The sequence below is a fragment of the Solea solea genome, chromosome 17 (assembly GCF_958295425.1).
Source record: "Solea solea chromosome 17, fSolSol10.1, whole genome shotgun sequence".
NCBI classification, from domain to species: domain Eukaryota; kingdom Metazoa; phylum Chordata; class Actinopteri; order Pleuronectiformes; family Soleidae; genus Solea; species Solea solea.
In genome coordinates this window covers 18,971,446-18,995,896 of record NC_081150.1, presented here as the reverse complement: position 1 = coordinate 18,995,896, position 24,451 = coordinate 18,971,446, and the positions used below count along the sequence as shown (strand labels likewise).

Sequence of the window (24,451 nt, the reverse complement as noted above, 5' to 3'; positions counted from 1 at the left end):
ATATCTTTGTTGAACCTGACCTAACTGGGGCAAAGGACCGATAACTCAGCTACGCAGTCGTCCCCACGGTCGACTTGACCTGACGCCTCTCTCTTCTCTCCTCCAAACCAAAGATATACCTTAACTCTGAGACTCAACTGCTAACATCGCGCTGTTCATGTTTGGCATTGTCTCAGTTCTCCTCAGATCTGAGCTGTCTTCAATAAAGCTTTTCAACTTGAACCCCTGATAATGAAAATCAAAATCTCCGCAACAACTGCTTGTATTTCCACCACAGAGTGGTTAGAAAAGGTGTGTTTCTGGAGTCTTACTGGCTTTGAGCAGAATTTCTGTGGCCTGCTGCTGAACTCGATCTCTGGCTGCCTCCAGTTCACACTCGGCTTCTTTCTGACGGATCTCCACGATCTCAGAGTTCTGGTTCACCTCGTCCAGCTGCTTGGTTAAGTCCTGTAGAAGAATCAAGAACAAGAAAAGACTGTGAGCTCATTCTTCCAGGTAAAATGGTTGTAACTCTCCCCTTCTTTCTTTGCAATAATCAATATTTTTCCGTATCAACATTGTTTTCCTTTGTGATGTGGGAACAATGTGACAATGGAAGAAGAGTTTCCTCACACGAACCCGCAGAGATTTATCCCCTGAATCTGCAACAAGCCTCATTGTTTGCACCAGCGTCTGACCCACAACTTTAGTGCTTTCACAGCACTGTTTGTTTTTAGAAACAACACACATACCAAAAATATAAAAATAAATAAAAATGGAGCAGCTACAAACAGAAAAAAGCCTGGCAGCAAACCACACACAGACACACAAACACACAGTTATCTGGTCACCACGATGAAGCTGTGAGCAGCTGAGGAGACCGATGTGTTCCCTCAGGAGACGGAAGAAAACAAGAACCAGGAAATAACAAGAATAAGCCCCGAGCGGTTTAAATACAAGACAAGTTATTATATTAATAGGCAATAAATACATTCACACACATGTACGTGTTTTACAGCGAGGTTGAGTTAAGTTTGCTGTTTTCTGAGCCTCTTCTAAGAAGATAGATACAGTGTTACCAAACTAGGGACTTTGTCACTATATTTTGGGACTTTTCAGACTCCTCCCCTAGTGACTTTTCTCAAAAAACCTAGCAACTTTCTGACAATGTTTCAGTCAATGTTTCAAATCATGAGTGAAATTTTATTTTTCTGTATTTATTATCATGTTTGCATAATGTAGTGACTCATTTATAGCCATGTCTGTGCAGAGATATATGCTAACTTTATTTAAACGCACAAATCCTAACAAAAAGGGCGCAAACATTCTGCAAATTTGATTGGAGACCCAAAATACCCCTACCTGCGACCCATCTGTGGGCCCTGACCCAGTCTTTGAGAATCCCCTAATCTACACAGTATATGTACATATAGTTTCTGGCTTGAAGGAAACTGTTTGACGGCTAAAATGTTAATATTACAGTTGGGTTGTGAATGCACAATAAGCTGTAGTTGAGTGTTTCATGTTACATTCGTAAGTTTCGGAAATGTTCAAAGTTTTCAGGCGACAACAGCAGCTGCTGTCGCTCTCACGGTGAGAGGCTTTTCACTGAGAATGAAGAGCGTGCACTTTAATTATATATACACACACACACACACACACACACACACACACAGAAAGTACTCACGAGAGGCAATTTCACATCTTTCAATCCCATCAAACGTTCGTCCTAAAACTTAATTAAGACAAAGGAAACTCATCGTGATCAGAACCACTGAGGAGTTACTTTCTGTGTGTGTGTGTGTGTGTGTGTGTGTGTGTAGTATGTACTTATATTTTATAGTTTCTTTACTCCGTGCAACAAAGAAGTCGTTAAAAATTTGGGGTTTTGGGAAACATTTTCTGACATTTCAAAGACTAAACAGCTAAACATCAATTTATCGGAAAAATTAATTAGCAGATCAAGATCGATTATGAAAATAACCGTTAAGTCACAGCCTTAAAGTTATGTTCAGTAACGTCCGGTTCAAAATACTATTTTCTCTTAAGAATAAATACGCTCCAGAGTTACTGTATTGCACTGAAAAGATGTACCTAATTAAGTGGTCACTGAATGTATAATGTAGATTACTGGCTATTTTGAGTGGTGAATTACATCCCAAATATAATTTACTCTATTAATTTCAGCACAAAGTTGTTCTTTTATATGAAAAGTTTTCCTCAGAGATTAAGATTGCTGTTAAATGTCTTTTTTTCTCCGTGTAGAATATAAAGAAAGTAGCATTTTTAGCAAAACTGCGTCGTCTTGTGGGCTGTGTTTCTGTCTTCACACGAGTAGAATGTGTGTTTACATGAGTAGAATATTTGTTTACTGCAACATGGGGTTAAGTGTCTTTGCTCAAGAAAACATATAGACGAGCAGAGCCAGGAATTGAACCCACAACCTTTACAGTTGAAAGGCAACTCGCCCTACCACTGGGCCACCATGACTCAATCCTAACTCCTCACTTTTTTAATAAAACGTAAGTACATTTTATATCAGAAAATGACTTTTAATACACTTCACGACTTTTACTTTAGTAATATTATTTAAAAAAAAAGTGCCTTCAACTGCTACAAACATTTTCTGTTTTTTTTTCTGGTAACATACTTGTACTTTTACTTCACCTTTAAGGTACTTTATACAAGACTGAATATTAACTGCTCAGTCGTTTAGAAGCGGTAAAAGTAATTATAGGTGGTGTTTTTGTGTTCTTCTCTGCTTTCAACATGAATTAAACTGAGTTTTTGAGAACATGTGGTCATTTTCAGGCCTCACTTCTTAAAAAAGGCTGTGACAGAGAACGTTTTAATCTGTTCTTACTGAAAATCCTCGGCTTACGTCGGTAATTTCTTGTAACGGGAGTTAAAATAACTTAATTAATTGACCGTCTGCTGATTTATCTTTGCTTCTATTGTTGCTGACAGTTCAGTCGTTACCGCTGAGTCACCTCTCATTATATTTCAACACACACACACACACAAGTACAACCTCTCTCTTGTCAGTTTCAGTCTCTGTCTCTGTCTCATTTTCCATTTAAACCTTTTTTTTTTTTTTTTTAAACCTGCGTCGGATGAGTTTGTTGTTTTATCTCAGAAAGTCCAGTTTTTTTTTTTTTACCTACGAGTGAAGAATTTAGTTCAAAGACAGTGACAGCGGCAATTTACCACGGCTTCAGTGAAACAGTCTGCTCGGGAGATAATTTCTTTTCCCCGGCTTTGGTATATATATCAACACACACTGGTGAAGAGTCGGCCATTACTTACGTCTGTCTCTTGTTTCTCCCGGTGATCATTTACCGCCCGCTGAAGCTGCTCCTGCTCCTTTTTTACGTCTTTAACTTTGTCCATTTCTCGTACGAGTTTAGATTCTACTACAAACGTTTGCCGGACAAAACAATTCATCCATCCTTAAAGGCATTAAGGTACTCACAAAAAGTCAGAATGTGAGTCTCAAAGATGCTAAACATTTGAGATTTAGCAGTATTTTCCTCTATAAACTGTATTTTTATGTGTAAAAATGACACTTCTACCACACACTTACAGTAATAAAAGACAAAAAGCCAGGATCATATTGTGAATCATCACAGTTTAAATAAAGTTGTGGCATTATCCTTTATTAACAAATGACTGTGTGTACATGCAGTTATTCTAAATACTTAAAAATCTACAGGCAGGTGGAATAAAAGTGTGTTTTTATGTCTGAACGAAACATGAAAGCTTCTGTTGTGAGCTTGTTGAGGTTGAAATTTAAATCCATTATCTCGCAACGATAATTCTCGGCTGGATTTTGAAAGTTTATGAGATAATGTTCACTGAGGCTGAGGCTGTTATTAAAATATAAATATATATATATATATATATTATGACATAAGAGCAGCAGCAGATCGTCTCTTTTCCTGTGTCTTACATCACATGAAAGACTCATGGCACGGAGCTGTCGACTGGTGTTTGGTTTCAAGTTCATTTCTTTTATCTGGGTTACACTTAATTGCTCTTCTAAGTGCAGTAAATTATTAACAATCCAGGGCAACATCACAGCCACCGCTGACCTTCATCATCGTCATATTCACACAGCAACAAACCTGCAGTAGCCAATCACCGCAACAGAATCACTCCAAACAGACCAAATCCCACCGGAACATGTGACTCAGACACAGAGAGAGTCACAACAATGATATTTACCTCTAAAGTGTTGAGCTTCAGATGATTAAACGTCCAAAATCGGACTCAAAACAGTTCAATTATGGGCTAAGATATTTGAATATAGTGTCAGAGTAAATTATTGGTGAGCAGTTGTATTATTACTGTATGTTTTCAGGAAACTGCTTTAAAAGTCACAATTATTCTAAATACCAGTGTATTTTCCTCTATATATGTCACATGTTATGCTAAATACTACTCTGAGTTTGCAGTATTTCACTGTATATTTACAACATTTACTGTAACTTTATACCCACATGTAGTGTACTTTCATAATAAAAGACAAAAACCCAGCGTCACATTGTGGATTATCACAGTTAAGTAATGAGGAAATGATGCACTGTATTTTGAAATATACACTTAAAGCCTATGAAATACTGGAAATACAGTACAGTGTAGACTTGTTTTGTCCCTTTTTTAAATCAAATTTTTCAAAGAAGACAAGATCAATGGCTGAAGGTGACCAATGCACATTTTTCACAATTTTCTTTAAGGCATAATAGAAATTCTCTGTTATCTCTGAGTTCCAGGTGATGTCTGTATAGTTAAGGTTGTATCCAATGTACTTTATATATCTGTTATATTATCCACCACAAAGGACAGGTCTTGTAGTCGGTCCATTAAAAAGTCCAGTTGAATGAGGTGAATCCTTGTTAAGGAGATTGTGGTTTGTGTTCTGTTGTCTTTTATGGTTCTGTTACAGCAGAATCCGGTGTTTTTAAAATCGTTTTCTCTGGGTTCACACTCACCTTGACGGAGCTCTCAGCCGTGGTGAGCGACGACTGGAGCTTGTACGACTTCTCCCGGTTTTCCCGGGCCTCGTCCGTCACCCTGGCCAGCTCCGTCCTCAGTTTGCCCAGGGTCTTCTGCAGCGCCGCCTCCTGGGTCTGGAACTCCCGCCGCAGCTCGGCCTCGGTGCGTTTCCATGCCAACAGGTTGTCGGCGGTCAGCTGCTGAGTTCTCTTCATGGCCTCCAGCTCGCGCTCATAAAAGGCCTGAGCCTGGGGGATAAAAGAAAACAAAAAACGAGCCGTTATCCATCACAGCAGAATACATCTTTGATGGCAGTGCAATACATAAAGTGATACGCCTCAAAAACACCGTGCTCTGTTTCAGCGTCAGGGAAAATATGGACTGCATTTAAGAGAGAGACTGGAAAAGCTTTCTCATCACACGGTGAAGTCTGACAGTTTTTACTGCCACGGAGCTCGAGTTCGGCTGAAAATGAAAAGCCTCTAAACGCGGTACTTACATTGTGCCATTCTGCTTTTGATTCGGCTTTCAGCAAAGTCATGATGGAAGTGCCAGTGAAAACTGTCATTTTCTGTCTTTTTTTTAACAGTAACTTATCCAAGGACGAGTCGAGCCGTCATTTTACTTTTAACAACCACTGCGGCAGTTGATGTGATTAGGCAGATGAATACAAGCACAGTTACAGCTGAAATTTTCCTGTTTATCTCGTCTCCATTGTAGCTTTTTCCTTCTTCAAGTGGAAAGTAAGCACTGAAAAATATGACATATTCTTTCATTTTAGACTAAATCTATTGTCCCTGGATGTTCAGACATGACGCTAAACTTTTAAGTCTTTCCTGTGAGGAGTCCTGCTGTTACTGTCTGGAGCTAATAAACTAATGTTATATTACTGTATGTACTTAGTTACGCTTTACACATTTTTTATTTTACATTTTGTTTTAGTAGATATTCTTGTTAAGTACAATACACATTTGTATGTAATCTTTGGTTTAAGTAGTGTAACCGAGTGGTTATGTTCACCACCTATACTGTGCAGCTACAAAGTTAGCATTTCAGCTTTTGACGACTTTCTGCATCAAACCTTTGCCATAACATGACCAAAAATAGCTAACAGTTGATATTCTTACAAAATAAAATACACATTTATTTTACGTCATGTGTTAGTAATTCCACAACTACCATAATACATTAGCAGTGATAACAATGGCTGCTACTCTAGCTGCTAGCTGGGTTTCTAGCTGGTAGCTGTTGCAGTCTACTATAGCTACTAGCTGCTTCTACAGTCTGTAGCTATTAGCTGCTACTATAGCTGCTACTATCTGTAGCTGTTAACTACTACTGTAGCTGCTAGCTGCTGCTACTGTCTGTAGCGGATAGCTTCTTCTTCGAATAATTATTTTTGGCAGGCTGTACAATGAAAAGTTTGATACTAACCTCCAGAATTTAAAGTTCTTAATCAAAGTCTGCTGCTACTGTAGCTATTCTGCGGCTACTGCAGATGCTAGCTGCTACTGCAGACAGATGGCCTGACATTAATATTTGACGTTAGCAGCTACCATAGCCAGACATGGCCCTCTGTGTTTGTTTGATTTCACCAGATGACGCCTGCTGTATATTTACCTAATTATGGAGGACGCTAAACCCATTTAACTTCATGTCGTCATGACAATAGCAGTTACAGTAGCTGCTAATGTTAAAAAGAAAATTATAAAATGGGACTGATGTATAAGCCTCTGCAGTGGATGTTGTACCTTGCTGAGTTTGGCCTCATATTCCTCCACAAGCCTCTTTTTGTCTTGCTTGAGCTCCTCCACGCGCTCCGCCAAAGAATCCACCTGTAACACATCAGGAGGTCAATGATTACTCTCGTACAAAACGCTTCACCTGCTGTGCAGTAAAGATGATATCCCACGTTGAATCACTGGCTTGCACACACAAACAGCGAACGTCTCACTTTCCTCGCGATAACGTGATTTAATTTTGTTGTCCTCAGCTTTCAGGAGGTGCCCTACTTTTGCAGCAGTTACCTCGGCCTTATGGAGCTGACCCAGTTTCTCCTGGTCTTTGCTGTAGTTGGCGTTCTGGCTCTGGTGGCTGCGCAGGAGCTCCTGGACCTCCTGTCTGTGCTGGGCCTTCAGCTCCTCCAGAGCGGCCTTCTTCTCCTGCTCAAACTGGGCCTGGGCCTGGCTGAATGTACGCAGCTTATCTTCAAAGGACCGCCGCATCTCCTCCACCTCCCTGGACATGGATACCACACGCTGCGTGTGCTGCCAAGGAAGACAGGTAAAAAAAGGTCTGAGCAAACAGGGGCATTGATTTATCGATTCGCAGGCTTCTTGAGCTGTGGATAAACTTTTTAAAAGCTCAGAGCCAGGTGGTGATGTTCTAGCTCAGAGGGAATTTGACCTTCTGGCTTGCCAACCAGTCTACTCTAATTTAGCTCTGAAGCAGAAAACAAGCATTTGTGAGTGGAGCTACAGATCAATATCTTAATACAACAAGCAAACCATTCATGGAGCGTCCATCAGCCACCGACTGATGCAAACCATGAACACCAACAACTTCATGCGGCCGCCTCTAAATTCACTTTAAGTAACTGAGGCACACCATAATTAAGTTTCAGTGTTTTTCTCATTTTTCAGCTCCTTAAATGTGAATATTTCCTGGTTTATTTACTCCAAATAACAAAGACATCATTGATATTGAATACTTTTGGTTTTTAGACCAACCAAGACATTTGAGAACAGCATCGTTGAGAGTGATGCCACCTCTGATTGGACTGCGTTCCAGTTCAGAAGTCAGTAAAAAACATGTATTCACAGGTATACAGTGCGTAGGATCAGAAATGAAAAACTACTGGTGCGTTCCAATTACATCACGAATTGGACCTGGAATTGACGTTGTTGTCTCCACCGAATTGAGGAATATCTCCAGTCCAGTCCAAAAACATGCAGATTTGGGGATTAGGATTAAATTGGAGAGGTGCGAGTGAGTGGTTGTTTTGTCTCTATGTGGTTGGCAACCTGTCCCGGGTGTACCCACCCCTTTCAGCTGGGATTAGCACCAGCACCTCCCTGCGACCCTCATGTAGAAGATGAATGAATGAATGCTACAGAAGCACAGACCATCAGGCCCCGCCTCCTTCAGAACCCACACTTAAAGGCTGTGAAGCGACTCGACTGTCCAATTTTTCCAAGGCTCCGCCCTAATGCCTCCTTCCATCCACATGCAACAGTGATAATTGGTTCCATTTGTATGCCTTTCTATTTGAGCCGTTTATTGATTTGTATTTTTTTTTTATCGTCTATGCTGTGAAGGAAATTGCCCTTCAGGGGACATTTAGGTTTTTACCTTATCTTATATCCCATATTCATTATGTGCTGCAGATGCTGTGGAGGAGACGGAGCCTGGCGGGCGGCAGCCAGTTACAGCAGTCGAGCTCTTATCTTACTTATTGGGTGCATTGGTTATGTATGTTATCTTATATTAACTGTATACTTATTTCTTATTTCGCCCTTGGGGGACAAAAAGTGATATACAGTAGTTTTCCTCAGACAAATGTTTTGAAAAGAGATAAAACAACAAATCATCCAAACCACCACACTTTTAATGAATGAAAAGACAAGAGATGGACATGTTTGGCAAAAATACTACAGGTATTACTCAGTGAATATTCTACAGTCATGGTTCTCAAACTGTTCAGGATATTCCATCATCATATCAAAATAATGATCCTTATGTTGATATAAATAGTTCACAAAAGCAACGTATTTATGATGCAAAATGAATGTGTTGAGCTTGATATTAAGCGATGGGCCGCATGTGGCCCACGGTCCGCAAGTTTGAGACCTCTGGTGTTGAGCTGAGAGTAGCAGCTACAAGATGCATTCAAGAAACACACATGATTTTCCACTAACTGAACACTTGCTGTTGCTGTCACCTTGTGAAGATAGATGCTGTCATTGATAAAAACTTTTATGTTATTTTTTTTTTTTAAAATATAATACGAATAGGTACAGTAACTAATCGACTTTTTAATAGTCAAGCAAATAATGAAATGCTCATGTCAGTGCCTAAAAAGTAGCAGGTTTTGTTTCATCTCAGTCGTACATGTTGTGTGTTACTATGATTTTATGTTCTCATTATACATTTTACATTGTCAAACACTGGTTTAACGATAGAATATAGCAATAAATAGACTTGACATAAAGCTGACTTGACACATTCTGCTGCATCAGTGACAAAATTGGGAAACATCCCAGTAAATCTGCAGACGTTTGGCCCTGAATTAAGCCTCAGATTATATTAATGTTAATGGAATCATGAGTTAAAGCACTTATATATGACATGATATCTGTTCCAACACAGAGCTGCACATCCTCCAGCTGCTGTGTACAACACTACACAACAACATCATCCATCTATTTGTGATCTGTAAACTACAATATCGACGTGTAACACACTTATACTCTATATCGTGTAAGTGCACACACATGCAAAAAAATATAATTAGGCCGAAAGGTAAACAGCAGTTCTCTGCAGCTTCAAAAAAAAGCTTGTTTTTGACCTCTTTTCTTTGTGGTTACATCAAATAAAACATAAATACATAAAAGAAATAAGTATGTCATCAACATAGTCTTACTTGTGTGATTTTATGCACCTGGAACCCTGTGGCATTTGTGCCGCACTTGTAATTTAAAAGCTCTTTCATCTGCTCTGTAGCTCGTTTTCTCGCCACGCGCTGCGATAAAGCGCCCGCCGAAAACGAGCGTTCTTTGAAAAGATGCAAACGCCGCGCGTGTGTCTGTTTAAGACGCGTACGGTGATGTTTACATCTCCCAGCTGTGACTGCGTCAGCTGGAACATCAGGTGAAACTGTCGCTCGCTCTGTGATATTACCCCCCCTCCCTCCCCCCACCGTTCATTAACCTGAGGCAACAGGAGACAAAAGCGACACCTGGGGATTTAAACGGCAGAGACTGGTGGAGGAATAATTGTGATCCATCTGTACATCTGTGTGACGTACCTTTATTAAAATTTAATCTGGATAAAATGACGTGGATTAACTGAACATGAGGCTTCAAGAAGCTCTTATTTCACTACTTAAGGTGAGAATTGCACGATATACGATGTCACTCCAGCCATTTAATTAAGATTTATTATAAAATACAAGCACAAAGTGAAGTTGTGATTCATTTATTTTGGAAAATGTGTTGTTTTACTATTAAAAATAATATAATGTGTGAGAGAAATGGCAGAAAAACTGTCAGAAAGTCTCAACTATGCACAAATTTGCTCTTATTACAGTTTATATCGTTGCAAACACTGGCCCATGATCATGTTAGCATACATTACATGTCACACGGTGACAATAAAAAACAATATATACGACAGTACATCACCATATGTGTCTAAATAAAGATTAGAAAAAGGCCTCTTGAACTGGAAAAATGCAGGATTTTCCTTTATTTAGCGCCACCATGAGGAGCCACTGAGTAATAACACAGGTGAGGCAAATATTGTTTTTTTTAAAGAAAATATTCAGAATAAGCATCTGCTTATTAAAAATTGATGAATAGAAGTTCTTCATCTGTATATTATTATTATGATGTTAATTTATTGTTTCTGATGTTATTTGCTTTTATATGAGGCGGCTAACTCACCCTGTCTTTGCTAGATCTCCCTTATAAAAGATCATTTAAAGGTCCAGTGTTTAGTACTTATTGGCGGAAATTCAATAAACTACACATAAACATGTTGATATCAGTGTATAATTGCTTTCAAATAAAAAAACTTGTTGTTGTTATTGTTTGTACTGTAGGGTTCACAAAGGCTTCCATCTTGTGCTGCCATGTTTTTACAGCAGCCTGAATGAGAATTCCATGCTACAACATCCTTTTTGGCATGCAAACAGATGTAAAGGAGTCCTACGTGAGCTAGAATCTGCAGACTCAGCATTAAATGGCACTAATTCTGACATTGAACCCCTAATCTCACTAACACTCTCTCCTCCGTCTCACCTGAGCCTCGGTGCAGAGCTGCATGTCCTCCACCCTCTGACGGTAGCTCTCGAACTCGGCCAGCGCCTGACGCTTCATCCTCTCGTGAAGCTCCATGGACTCCTCCAGAGACTGGATCCGCTTCTTCAGGTCCATCTCGTCGCTGATCTTGCTCTTGTACTAAAACACGTGTGAAGGAATTATATACAAGTATTTTCTTAAACTTTATGAACACAGACCACATGAAGCCACATTAGGACATTATTGGTTTTTTTTTTATAATTATCGCAATAATGACCACAATTATTTTGACGACATTCCATTTTAATATCATCCCCATGACAAAAAGTGTTTTCCGGAGTGAGTTTCTAAAGAGTAAATTTTTTAAACACCGTCTTCTTTCAACAACATTTCAATAATGAATATTTATTCACACCCACGCGACGGCTGTTTGTCTCCACAAGTCACCGTCTGTCCACAGCAAAGAAAGTAGAAGTTTTCTTTTTGTTTATTCCATTTATTATTTTCTGTAAAAAAAAAATAAACGAGTGTCTAACAAACCTGGAGAATCTTCTCTCTGGTCTCGGACAGGATCTGCTGCACCTCCTCTTCGTGGGCCTCCTTCAGCGTGGAGATGGCCGCCTCGTGCTCGTCGTTTTTCGTGTTCAGTGCATAGATAACCTGCAGCAGAGGAGGAGGAGACGTGGTTATATGTTCAGAAATTATATCAAAAACCAAGTGAAACGTCATAGCGTGGCAGTGAAAATTTACTTTACACCTCTAAAAGACTGTTTTTGTGGTAGAAAAACTCTTAATTTACTGAATATGACTTTAAAAACTGATTAAAGAAAGTTTCCACTTCACTATTTACAAAACATTTGAATAAATTGATCAATTTCAGTAAAGAAACTTAACTTTAGTGTAGGTTTATGTTCAAATACTGCTTTGTTTACCATTTATATTTATCATACACTACAATAAACGGCATTATTGACCCACAGATGTCAGTATTGGCTGATATTAATAATGAAATGGCAGTTTCTGATACAGACACTGACGTTAATCCGGATTATGCTCAAAGAAAAACTAATCTCGCGGCCAAAACAGTCGACAAAAAGGCTGTAAAATTGTAATTTTTAAAGTGTGTTTCATGAATTTTGCAATACTAATCGTATTAATCTTCAATATAAACCCACATATAGCAGCAGCTGTGAGTCAGATTGCGTTTTCAGTGATGCTTCCTGTCAAAAATTAGTATCTTTAACGTGTTTTTGCATTGATATAGGAGACATTTCCGTTATGATGCTGTCTCGTCTCTGATATAAGCAGCGTCAGCGAAGCTCTGCTGTCATAAACCATGAAACCGGGCGGATGTTAAAAATAACAACGGCAAACTATTGTGCATGAGATTGACCTTTAAATCTGCCCCAAAAATACACGGCAGCTCATCCAGAGATGCTGTAATCTGACAGCACCGTGATCCTCTGCTCACAGACACACAGAGAAATGGATTTTTACATTTCCGTGCTCCTCTTCCTGTCGTGAGAAACAAAGCCACGTTTTCCCCCTCGATAAAAAAGAAACCCAGTCAATAATTCAGCACGTTGAACCGTGCCACGGCGCTAAAGAGCCTTTGTTTACTTTGCACCAAAGGCCGTCAACAAAAGGGAGGGACTTCTATACACTTTACATCTTTGATAAATGAAAGTGGCGTCTGTTTCGGTTCATTTATTCACACACACACACACACAGACTGTTTTTGCTGACCGCCACACAAGATTAACTCTGGAAAATAGAGATTATGCTCATTATGACCAGGAACGAGTCAGCCATGGGATTTTTACCCCCTCGTTCAAATGTGTCTACCTTTTTAATGAGATTAAGATGCTGGAGGTCTTATTAGCATGCTAATACTGTAAACTGAACTATACGCTAACACAAAGTGCGGCCGATTCTGCAGGTTTGTGGGCAAAAATCAAAATAAATCCATCAAGAAGACATTTAAAGCTGTCGTAGGTGAAATTATTTGGGGCTAATTCTGTGTTAAATACGTTGTCCTCCCTTAATTAGCCTCGAGTTCGGTATGTCCAGTTGTCTCACTCACAACAGAAGAAGACAAGAAGCCGTCTCCCCTTCGGCTACATCAGGTCCTTTAGCTTCTAAAAACTGACTCCTCATTCCCACCGTAGGTTTGATTTTAATCCTGTCTAGATACTAGGTATCGCGATGGTGTTCCATCCTGTCATTTTTGTTTTCCTTACAGCAAATGGAGTTCATTTCAAGTGGGTTTTCATTCTTAATTTGTATTTGACGAACAAGTAATTTAGCTTCCTTTTTCATCTGCTTTTCATTTTGCTTGAACAGCATCCTCTGCCCTTTTCCCGTTGTTTTGTGAGCTAAACCCTCAACTCCTTTGTAAAATAAATGACAGATTACATCTTGGTTGTTTATGCTGGGACGTCACAATAGCATTATTAATCCAACAGATTTTGAGTCCTCGAGGTCTAGAGTACATTTAGAAGAAACCTTTCCAACATCACAGCAAATGGACTCGCTTGAGTCAGCGAATGTTGGCAAAGGTTGCCAAAAATGTAAAGAACGCAAGGAAGGCGAATGCTAACAGCACTGGACAGAATTTTAGCCCGGAGCTGATATAACTGACAGGAGCTCAGTTCATTAACCTCATTAGTGAAGTAGAGGAGAAGGCCAGGAGCTTATGAAAGTCAGCAGTGGTTTTATTATATGGACTCCATGAATGTCTGTCATCTTTCATGGTCAAATGACTTCACAGTTTTTAAAATAATATTTCAGTCAGGACCAATTTTGCTGGCAAGCGGGCACCAAGAAAACTACATGGACGACAAGAAACCAGGAATAAAATATTACGTTTTTATCCAGACCTGACCTGTGGGGTTATCACTTTTATCTCAAATTTGAATATCTTTATCCACAGAGCATACGTTCTCCTCTACCAGGACACACAGCTTATCTGAATATAACCATGACTATGGACGATATGGACAATACACAACATGGATAACACAATGTAGATAATAATCAATGTCACTTTGAGTTTTACTGCTGCTGAAACTGCATCATTTGTCACTTTAACACTCACTTTCATTATTATTGTTTTGGCATTTTATTATCTTGTTTAGACATAGATCTTTATTACTTAGTATGTGTATATGTATATACATACAAATATATATACTTACATATTTATAGTCTGTACACACTTGAGTATTCAATATAGTTCATATATTTCATTATATTCTTGTCTGTGTACAGTATTATGAGTGTAACGATGCATGTGACAAATAAAATTCAGACCTTGATACCCAGTTCAAGTTCAAATTATAAAGCCTAGAAGTGCATCAGAGAAAAATAAAATACGGAACTGCCCTTCTGAGTGGACATCCGTGTGGACGTGTTTCAGATTCCACGACAGTCCAAACTCGTTCAAACTAGTTTGAACACCATTTTTGGACAAAGTGTCACATCAGATTGCCTAACGTCTGCCCGTACACGCACACTGCTAATGCTGCTAACAATTCATATAATAAATTAATGGAGAAACAAGTCCAGACAAGACAAGTTTATTCATACAGGCATAAAAACCCGCACCAACTTCATCTACCTCATTATGTCACAAATGTATCTATCATCGCGTTGTCACGTTCACAAATGAGGAATGAAACGTTCCCGATGAGAGACAACCCATTAGGAAACCAATTAAAACCGCACGGGAGGAAACTTCCGATACGTCCAAAATAAAACTCCTTTTTCCCCCCCAACCCCTCACGACGACATTAATTATTCAACCAGCTCGGCCTCATTAGCCGAGGAAGCGAATGAAGCAGACGTAACATTTTTAAAACGAGCGAAAATCTCCGACACGTGCCCCGAAATTCATCAGCAGACGAAATGCAATAATCCTGATGTCTAACACACACACACACACACAAGCAGACAGTGGTGTCCACACTCATCAGTGTAATCAGCTCCTGCTAAACGGTCAGAAGAGACACAGTTTGGTGTTAATGTGTTTGTACTGTACGTGTAAACCCGGAGAGACGTCGGCTATAAACGCTGACATCATGGTTGTAATGAGGGATCGCCTCATATCGACTCTTGGCAGGCAGCGGAGCTGACATTGGTGTGAAGGTGGCTGCAGATATCTGCCAACGCGACGCTTCGATACATGACCTTATTCATGTAAGAGAGTCACGAACAAGTGCACAATGGCTTTTTTATTGTTTGACATAAGGCATCCCTTAGCCCCTTACCTTAACCTGAACTTAAGCAAGTCTTAAACCCTCAGAAAGCCATTAAAAGTCCTCGCTCCCTGTGTTTTTTTTAATCTTATCTTCTAACTATCATAACTAAAGGCCTAACCCTTAAACTAAACCTAACCCTACCTCTAAGAGCAGGTCTTAATCCTCTAAAAGTTGTGAGGACCAGACAAAATGTCATCACTTTTACTAAATTTCCTCACTTCCTGTCATTTATAAGCTTTATTCTTACCTTTACTTGACCTAGACCTTCACTTAAACCCAGTTCGGACACTGAAACCAAGTCTTAACGTTCAGAAAGATCCTTTAAAGTTGTGAGGCCAAGACAAAATGTCCTCACTTCCTGTGTTTTATAAGGTTTTTGGTCCTCACAGAGATGTACAAGTACACATATACACAATGATTTGATGTTGGCCAGGACAACATTTGGGCCGACTACAGAATCTGTAGTGGACATGAGACGCAAGCAGTGTAAATTGGCGAAGCTGTCCGAATCAGAGCGCAGCGCATCCATCCATCTGTTCTGCAACCAGTGGATTTTGGGTATAACAACATTTGTATAATCCAACAACGACGGCTCCCGATTCAGCTGTTGTGTCCATTTTAAGTGACTCACTCCACAGAGTTCCCGGGGCAAAAGTCGTAAGACACCATTACTCGATAGCCATCACTCCAAGGAAACTAGCACGTTTGTTGACACATTTGTAATGTGAATCGTTGGCCTGACTGGTTGTTGGAGGCATTTTACTTTATCTACGTCCGTTGGTCACGCCTCTTGGAAGTGACAAATGAATACACCCTTTCCAGACTTGAGCCGCGCTACAATACTTTAATACACATCGTACAGTTAAGTACAGTGTCAGCACAAATGTTCGGGCTTAATGACCCGTCCAGATCCTCTGATTTAGACTTTCTCAACCTTAACTGATCATGTCACTGCTTACTTCCTGCTGGGTGTTATTTTGTTAAAAGGGACTTCTGCATTGCAGAAAAACAGCCTGAGGCATGGAGAAATGCTACCAAGTTGGTTGCCAAGGGGAACAAAAGATAAAAATTAGATTTTTAGCCACTTAACACAAGGCTCACACAATAAAATGTACACCTGCTAAAGTCTATGGTGTCTTAACAATATGTTTACTACATTATTTAAGCAGTAGAGGCTAAAACTGCTCTGGTGCACCAAAGTCCATAGAGAAAAATCAGCCTTTTTAGCCCACAGGGACACAGGAGCAGCTGCTCTACTGCTGCTTCGTTTGGCGAGTCTGTGTCATTTAGGTAAATCAAAACCAAGGATTTCAAATGGAGAACTCCCAAAATCACACATTAGGACTCATTAATGGAGGCAGAAGTGGATCCACATCTCCTGTGAGCTGTGGTGTCAAAACAGTGATTTTCTCTATGGACTTTGGTGTGCGAGAGAAAGTGGTTTATTGAGCAGCACAAACTTCAGTCTCCAGTCAGATAAGGTTGTCTAACGGTACTGTAGGTTTGGTAATGACATCCTTAAGCTATCACAGACTTAAGGATACAAAGGGGGAATTGAGGGTTGGTATTTTTCTGCCAGTATCAAAGCTCTTCTTTTGTATCTGTACCTTCATTATATGCTTGATTACAACCATCTAATTGTGCTTTGATTTTGATTTTCTCATTCACTTGCTAATCGAGTGTGACGTTCTTGGTTCGTGACCTTTGCTCTTTCAGGGTTAAATAACTTTGTCCAGGAGGTGAGTTTATGATTCAGAAGCCGCGCCCCCACCCCCTCCGTATCATGTAGCGGCGTCAAAGACTTTAGATTAGCTGTGAAGCGAAACTAATGAGGGATCAAATGTGTTGTTTCACCTTGAAGAGACGTCCCTCTAGATTTTAGCCGTCCCTTGTCATTTCACTCGCTGATGAGACGGGGAGGCTGTGAAGCGGTTTATTCCCTAAGTTAATACGACTTAAAACATGAACATCACAGCAGCAGACAACATTACTGTTGACAACAGAATCTGAGCTTCCCACTCACATAAAATATGCTCCATAGAAGTCAGATTAACGCCTAGCATTGGGTGGGATTATCGCTAGTACATTAACTTTTACAGCACAATGTTTACTGTTGAGTTTTAACTTCTATGTGATTAAGGGAAATGCCATTTTAAGGCCATTTTGCAGAAACCTTTGAGATTATGTTTTTCAGTCGTCTTTCAAGCTTCCTTTGTTAGTTCTCCCGCTCTTTTCAGCTCCCCTCCCCCTTTACTTCCTGTCCAGGTAAAATAAGGCTGTTTGGCCATTTTCCATTTCTTGAGTGCCATACAGAAGACAGTAAAAATATTTAAGCTTTTGAGAATAATGTTGCAGCATTACAAGAAAGCGGCCGTGGACCCGCCGCTAAGGCTAGTTCCGTGCGCTCCTGTGGCGGTTGACCCACCATGTTCTGTCACCCTACCCAATAAGACGGGGCGCCAACAGGGTGGGTAATGAACCGGACGACCCCCGACCCGGCACCGGCTACGCGCAAACGACTTCACCCCGACTTCCCGGACACCGTGTGACGCTCGATTTATGCATCGCCGGCGCCTCCTCTCGTCATGTGTATATTACGCTGCTCATTGCTATTACAAGTGCAAACGCACATCCCGTGCCTGAAAATCCACAAAAAAACTACTTGTAAACAGGAACTGACAGAATATCTACGCACATATTTACTGGGGGATTACCTGGGGTAATTGTTCGGGACCTTTTTAATGTAGTTAAAAGTCAGTACAGTGCTGTCTCTGCACTTCTGGTTAGATGCTAACTGCATTTTGTCGCCTCTGTACCTGTACAATGACAATAAACTTGAATCTAATCTAATCTAATCTAGTATCAGGACTTTGACAAAGATTGTGTAAGAAACTGACACAGAAAATCACACAGACTTGGAGGAAATCCTCTCTTTTGTGGAGAAGAAATTGGCTGCTGGTGGTCGACTGCTCTTAGTAGTTTTTCCAAGAAACAATTGAATTGATAATGAAGATTTTGGATGGAGATGGAGTGGATGTTGTCCAGTACAACAACAGAGGGCCTGGCGCTTTACGGCAGATGGATTCTTATGATAAACTAAAGCTGTAAGAATTGCTTCATAGACAAAAAACAGTCGTAACATCATGTGGATGGAGGCTTAAAAGTGAATAAAGTCATAATATTACCACTTTATTTTTGCAAGCTTTCTTCAGTGTGGCCCTAATACTCTGTCAAAGTGTTTCTTTTCAAAATGTTCCCTTTATTTAACACTGTCAGTCTCTTGACAGATGTGTGTGCTCCTCGGGTCGATTCCCCCGTGTCATTGGATGAGTTTGCATAAATGACAGTGATACCAGGGACGATCGATAAGGCGATGGGGAAGTGCCACAAATTTCACTCGTCAGCGCGAGAAGAAAAAGTCACGGCTGAGAAACTCGCTCAGACTTTCAGCTGTTCAACGAAATATGACTGTCGACTGTCAGAGGCTGTGAAAAACTAGAGGGGGAAAATAACGATCACTTTATTCTCAAAACTCACTTCTTTCTGCTTTGAAATAACAGACAGAAAACTGTCAAACTTCATATATTCTTCTTTTCACCTTGAATGTAGAGGTCGACCAATAAAGGCTTTTTTCAAGAGATAAAATAAAATAATCCTTTATTAATCCCACAATGAGGACATTTCTGATGTTACAGCAGCAAACACAGTCAATGTAAAAGGTAATAAATAATAATACAATAAATTAGCATTATCACATCTATGAACTTCACCAACGTATATATATAGCTTGAATTTGAGATGAGTATTGGAGGGTCGACTCTTGGCCAATATTTTTAAAACATCTGATAAAATGTAACAGTTCAAAAACAAGTGATAAACAAAACTACTCATCAATAGATCCTCAAATAACATAAACCTTTGGATGGAAAAATAAACTTTTGGCAGAATTTTTTGAATCATTTCCAAGAACAAAAGTGTTGATTAACTGATGCCAATTGTTTTTTTTTGTTTTTTTTTGTTTTTAAATGCAACTGATAAATCTGCCTCTAATTGTGAAAATCTTGGGATTTACACAAAGTAAAACTCCAACTTTAACGGAATTTAAGTTTCTACCAAAACATTACCAAATGCTGAATTGTGTTCTTAATAAACTTATCTCCATTTTTATAAAGTTCTGCGTCTCCCTCATAATGATGTTCTCAAATTTCTACATTTTTCAAACAGAAATCAAGGTGTAGAACATATTACTTTTTCTACTTGGAAGACTGATGCATGAAACTGTATCAGCATCAAGAAGAAATATGACGATGACTCTTTAACTTGAAGTCATCAAGGTTAGAAACGGACTCATCGTAAAACAAAAATAAAGTTATTTTTATCACGTTTATATACTTAAATATACTACATAATGTAAATGTAAAGAATGTACATTTACAATTGTATCTTAATCTGTTAAACCTTCATACTTTGAGTTAAATATTGGGTTTGTGCACTTGTTACTAATTATTGTATTCTATTTCTGTCCAATATCTGGTATCAATGTGATTAACTCTATTAATAAAGTTTGAATTGAAAAACAAAATACACTAACACAAATGGAGCCTAATGGACAAACACCAGTGTGACATTGTCTGTGTATTATTATCCAATTAAAAAGTACAAAATTCAAGTCGAAACTATTTTAATTAGGTGATAATACACAAGATTTATGCTGCGATTGAAGCAAAATATGCTTTTTCACTGTTTGATGATTGTAACAACTAAATCTGATGTCAGTCATCAGTTTCTCAGAAATGTTGCCATAAAGCGTCAACATAGCGGGATTAATGACCAAATAATGACACACATCTGATATCCAGCAGTGCCTCTTGCATAATATTTCACTGAAAAGTTTGTGAACACAGCATCAGAGACGCATGGATAAGAAATAGTGTTTGTTCCTTTTTGGTTGTGAAAAGATTAATATCCTGACTAATTTGTTCCTAGCAGCAGACACTGTCACCATCCCAAAAAGTGCTGTAAAAATATTATATATTATTCATTTTTTTGCACTTTAAATGAGTACATCTTTTAAAACAACTTCAGTATGAAAAATACATATCAAATATTAACTATATTCTTGAGATTTTCACCCATTATAGGCCAGTATGTTTACACAATTCCACTGGTTTTTTTTTTTTGACTGATTTCTTCCCAGTGACAGAAAATGCCCTTTTTCTGTCACTTGCATTGTCGGTATCTATTATTCTTATGTTCATATGCTCTTCACTTCCATATTTTGCCATTTATGAAACAACACATGTGTCATTTCCTCATTAGAAAGATGTATTTTCGATGAACATGGTGTGACATTTTTGACACGTGCAAATGAGGCGATTTGTCCTTTGGTAGATAAAGCGGAACTTTGCAAGTCTGGTGGCTTTTTCACCTTTTTCTCCAGGGAGCTCCTCCTACAGTGTCAGAGAACATATTTTTTACGACACCACCGAAAACATCCATCCATCCATCGTCTACCTCTTCATCCTCCAACAATGGTTTTCTCTGCTTCTTTTTCGACAGCTCTACCATGATCGACATCTTATATAACACTTGATTGACTTGATTTTAAATTCAAGGACTTTTCAAGGATATTCCTGGACCAATTCCCTCAAATTCAACAACAGAATGTGCCGACGCAGCTTAAGATGGGAGGGCAACTTCTCCGTCTTCTCCATTCCTCTCGGGCAGCGAGAGACAGCGGACAGTGTCCACAACACTGCTAGTAATTATACGTTTGTCCTGCGTAGACCTAGTCTATGTACATCAAGCAGAGCAGGGTATGAAACAGTAGGTGGGAGACATTTACCTAAATGTCAACTTCACTTCTTTCTTGCGCAAAATTCATAACTTTCAATGACCCATGTCTATTTAGGATTTTCAAAAAATATCAAGGGCCTCCAATTCTGAGGACGCTGGGTCCTGATCTTGCAAGGCTGGTTCACCGCTAACTGACAGTAGGTGGCAGTGGAGACAGCCACCAATCTTGCAACGAGACATTTAACCACCACATTGACTCGAAAGCTGATAAATTAGGGTAATAATCCGCTTTAACACATTTGTAGAGATGCAATGTACATGTTTTCGATTATTTTGCCTGATTTCCTTTCGTCGTTTCACGCTTTACTTTACTGTCAATGAACCTGGTAAAGTACACCCAGAGTCTTGATGCTGTCTCTTAGCACATGTATCTAAGGACAGAACAGCGTTGATTTTTGTGACTCCATTGTGCAACTCAAGTGCTGACAAAATAAAGTCCAATAACGTGTCTGTCTCTCTCTTTCTCTCTCTCTCCTCAGCACAAAAGCATCGGAGCTAATCTACAGACAAAGAGCCGGCGCCAACTGGACGACTTTCAGTGGCTTTACAGAAAATCAAAGAGAGGAATAAAAGATGGAGAGACGCGGCTTCATTACAGAAAGACTGTTGGAGGGATGTAATGACTCCTAACTAACTGACAGCAATTTCCTTTGAGCTCACTCTCATCAGCCTCAACTCACTCACACAGTCACTCACTCACTCACACACACACACACACACACACACACCTTGCTCATCTCTCAGCTGATGAGACTCTGATGATAATGACGACGTGTAATGGCGGCCATTTCACTACCTCCACAGTAGCCAGGAGTCATTTTCTTCCCTGAGGCAGCAGAGCTGTGCTTTACAGATGCAGGAGGTGTGTGAGGACTGCAGAGGTGATGATGATGATGATGATGCTGCTGCTGCTGCTGCTGCTGCTGCTGCTGATGCCAACCCGAGCGTGAGCTGCTAGAAAGTAATGGCTGCCATCTTGAATGTTAAACATCATTTCTTTTTTATTATTATCAATAGATTTAATGAAACTTCTTTCAGTGAGGTAATAGCTCAGCAACTGTGTTTTTTGTCACTTGTTTTTGTACAAATCAGACAAAAATGTGCATTACGGCGTACGTGGTTGGGGAAGTCAATTGAAACTCTTCCCCATTAACTTGAATGGGGCAACATTGTCGCTAACATTTGTTTTATTTTTCCAAATTAAATTAAGAATCTAAAACACCAACACAAGCTCAGTAATAAGAAATCGTTTTTCATTTTCTAAGCGGTTAAAGATGGATGGTTTCTTATTTCATCATCAATAAAAAATTAAACAAACAAAAAACTGTTGTTTTGCATACTTTTGTGCTAATGAAAATAAGGTATTCAGCTGAACTCGATGTAGATATACGTAAAGAGTTTCATCATGTTTGGGGGAAATAAATGTGCACAATGCACATTTTCTTTAAAAAGGAACTTTGAATATTTATTTCCTCCCACTTGCGTTTGAACCATAAGTTGATGACTATTCCATTCAATTCTATTTTATTAGTATAGCTCCAAATCACAACATACATTATCCCAAGGCTCTGTACATCATCGAGAGCAGAGAAACAAACAGTTCACACAATCAGCAAACACTCGGCATCAGTCGAGAGAAAGTAGCTTGTGGTTAACACAGTCATGGAGAGTTTTGTCTTGTTCTAAGGGAATAATGCGTTAATCTTCAAGGAAAACGCCACGAGAACCGATGAAACCAGCAGGATTTGCCGCAGCGAGGTGGACATTTCTGAATGTGTCACTACAACTTCAAACAGCTCTTGAACTAAATCTGTGTAGGAATTGGGCTTGTTACTGGAGGGTTGCCAGTTCAAATCCCCTGAGCAAGGGCCCCTCAATCCCCCATTGCACCTCCATCCGGCCTCTGTGTGTTCACTACAGTTGTGTCATAAGGATGGGTTAAATGCCAGGTCAAAATTAACCGTCACTACTTGTTGAACTGTATTGGGAAAACCAATCTGTGCAAAAAACTGCGGCTACGACTTGTTACCGACAGCTGTGGGTTAAAGATTTAAACTTGAACTTTAAGGTGGACTTCCAAAAATGTCAAATAGTTCCTTTAAATCACTCAAAATGTATGGTAACTATCATAATTGTCCCGTTGTGACTCACAGGTAACACACAGGTGACTGAACAGTCGAGCCTTTTTTCGAGCATGAATGACTGTATTTTGGTTGCAGTGCATCGATCTGTGAACACTTGGGGATAAAATCATTAACAGTGTGTGGAGTAAAAGCCAACGAGGAGAAGCGGAGTTTAATTGCCGCAACACTTATTGATGTGTCATTTCAGTGGCGGGACCCCTTTTTAGAGCGTGTGTTGTTGCAGACGGGGAGCTAATTTGGTGTAACACCGATTTAGCAAAGCAATTACCTCTGTCATTACGGCAAAACTACTGTGAAAACAGTCTTGACATCTTGTTTTTTATCAATCCAATCACACTATCTCAACACCTTTACCCATAATACACACATAATATGACGAGTATGTGTATATGCAGATGATATTATATTGTACTTAGACAATCAAATTTTAGATTTTGAGTGTTGTCTTTGGTTTTAAAAGGCTGTTGTAAAACAAATATTGTGTTTTACAGTATTGAGGCACCTTTAAATATTTAATTGTACAATCACAGTTAAGTACTAGCTACTAGTTATATTACTTTCACAGAAAATAACTGTGTATTGTATATTTACAGCAAATTTTATAGTCAATTATTGTAAATGGACATCTCTTTACTATTACATTAGACGTATCATATATGACGTGAATTGGCAGATTTTTTTCTGTATAAATACTATATTTTTACATGAATCACATGAATTATGGCATAAATAACAAATACTGTGATTTATCATTTATATTTGTATTAAATGTAAATATCACTTTTAAAAACTAACATTTGGAGACAAACTCATAATAATTTTACAAAAAAGGGACACAAAATATAGTGTTATATTGTAAACTATCCAAGTTAAAACCTATGAAATCCTGAAAATATTTTACAGTGTCATAACAAATTAAACATTGTTTTAAAACATATAACTTTCATCATACAACTTTTACAACTCTTCTTTGATGTCAGGCCAGACAATTTGTGTATATTTAAACCGCGTGAATGAACCAATCAGCAGCTACAAGTAAAAGCTACATTTAACAGGTTTGGTTCAAAGTCTAAAATGGTTTTTATCATAAAAAACGTGACGAGACATGAAGTAAAAAAAAAAAAAAAAAAAAAGCCTCCCGAGCTTCAGTCAAGTACAATAGAAGGTAATTTTCATTATCTTCTTTCTCTCATTATCT

General features: G+C 39.1%; 1 protein-coding gene across 2 annotated transcripts in view; it reads right to left on the bottom strand.

The window, feature by feature from the left end:
* Nucleotides 1–24,451, bottom strand: part of fam184ab (family with sequence similarity 184 member Ab) — a 132,216-nt gene that overhangs the window by 56,168 nt on the left and 51,597 nt on the right. For both annotated transcript variants that reach the window (XM_058613872.1, XM_058613873.1), the window contains exons 2-7: nt 11,535–11,654; nt 10,995–11,153; nt 7,002–7,241; nt 6,726–6,809; nt 4,971–5,222; nt 312–447 (exon numbers count right to left, since the gene is read on the bottom strand). In XM_058613872.1, the coding sequence (XP_058469855.1) occupies nt 312–447; nt 4,971–5,222; nt 6,726–6,809; nt 7,002–7,241; nt 10,995–11,153; nt 11,535–11,654 (991 nt within the window). The remainder of the gene's footprint in view (nt 1–311; nt 448–4,970; nt 5,223–6,725; nt 6,810–7,001; nt 7,242–10,994; nt 11,154–11,534; nt 11,655–24,451) is intronic.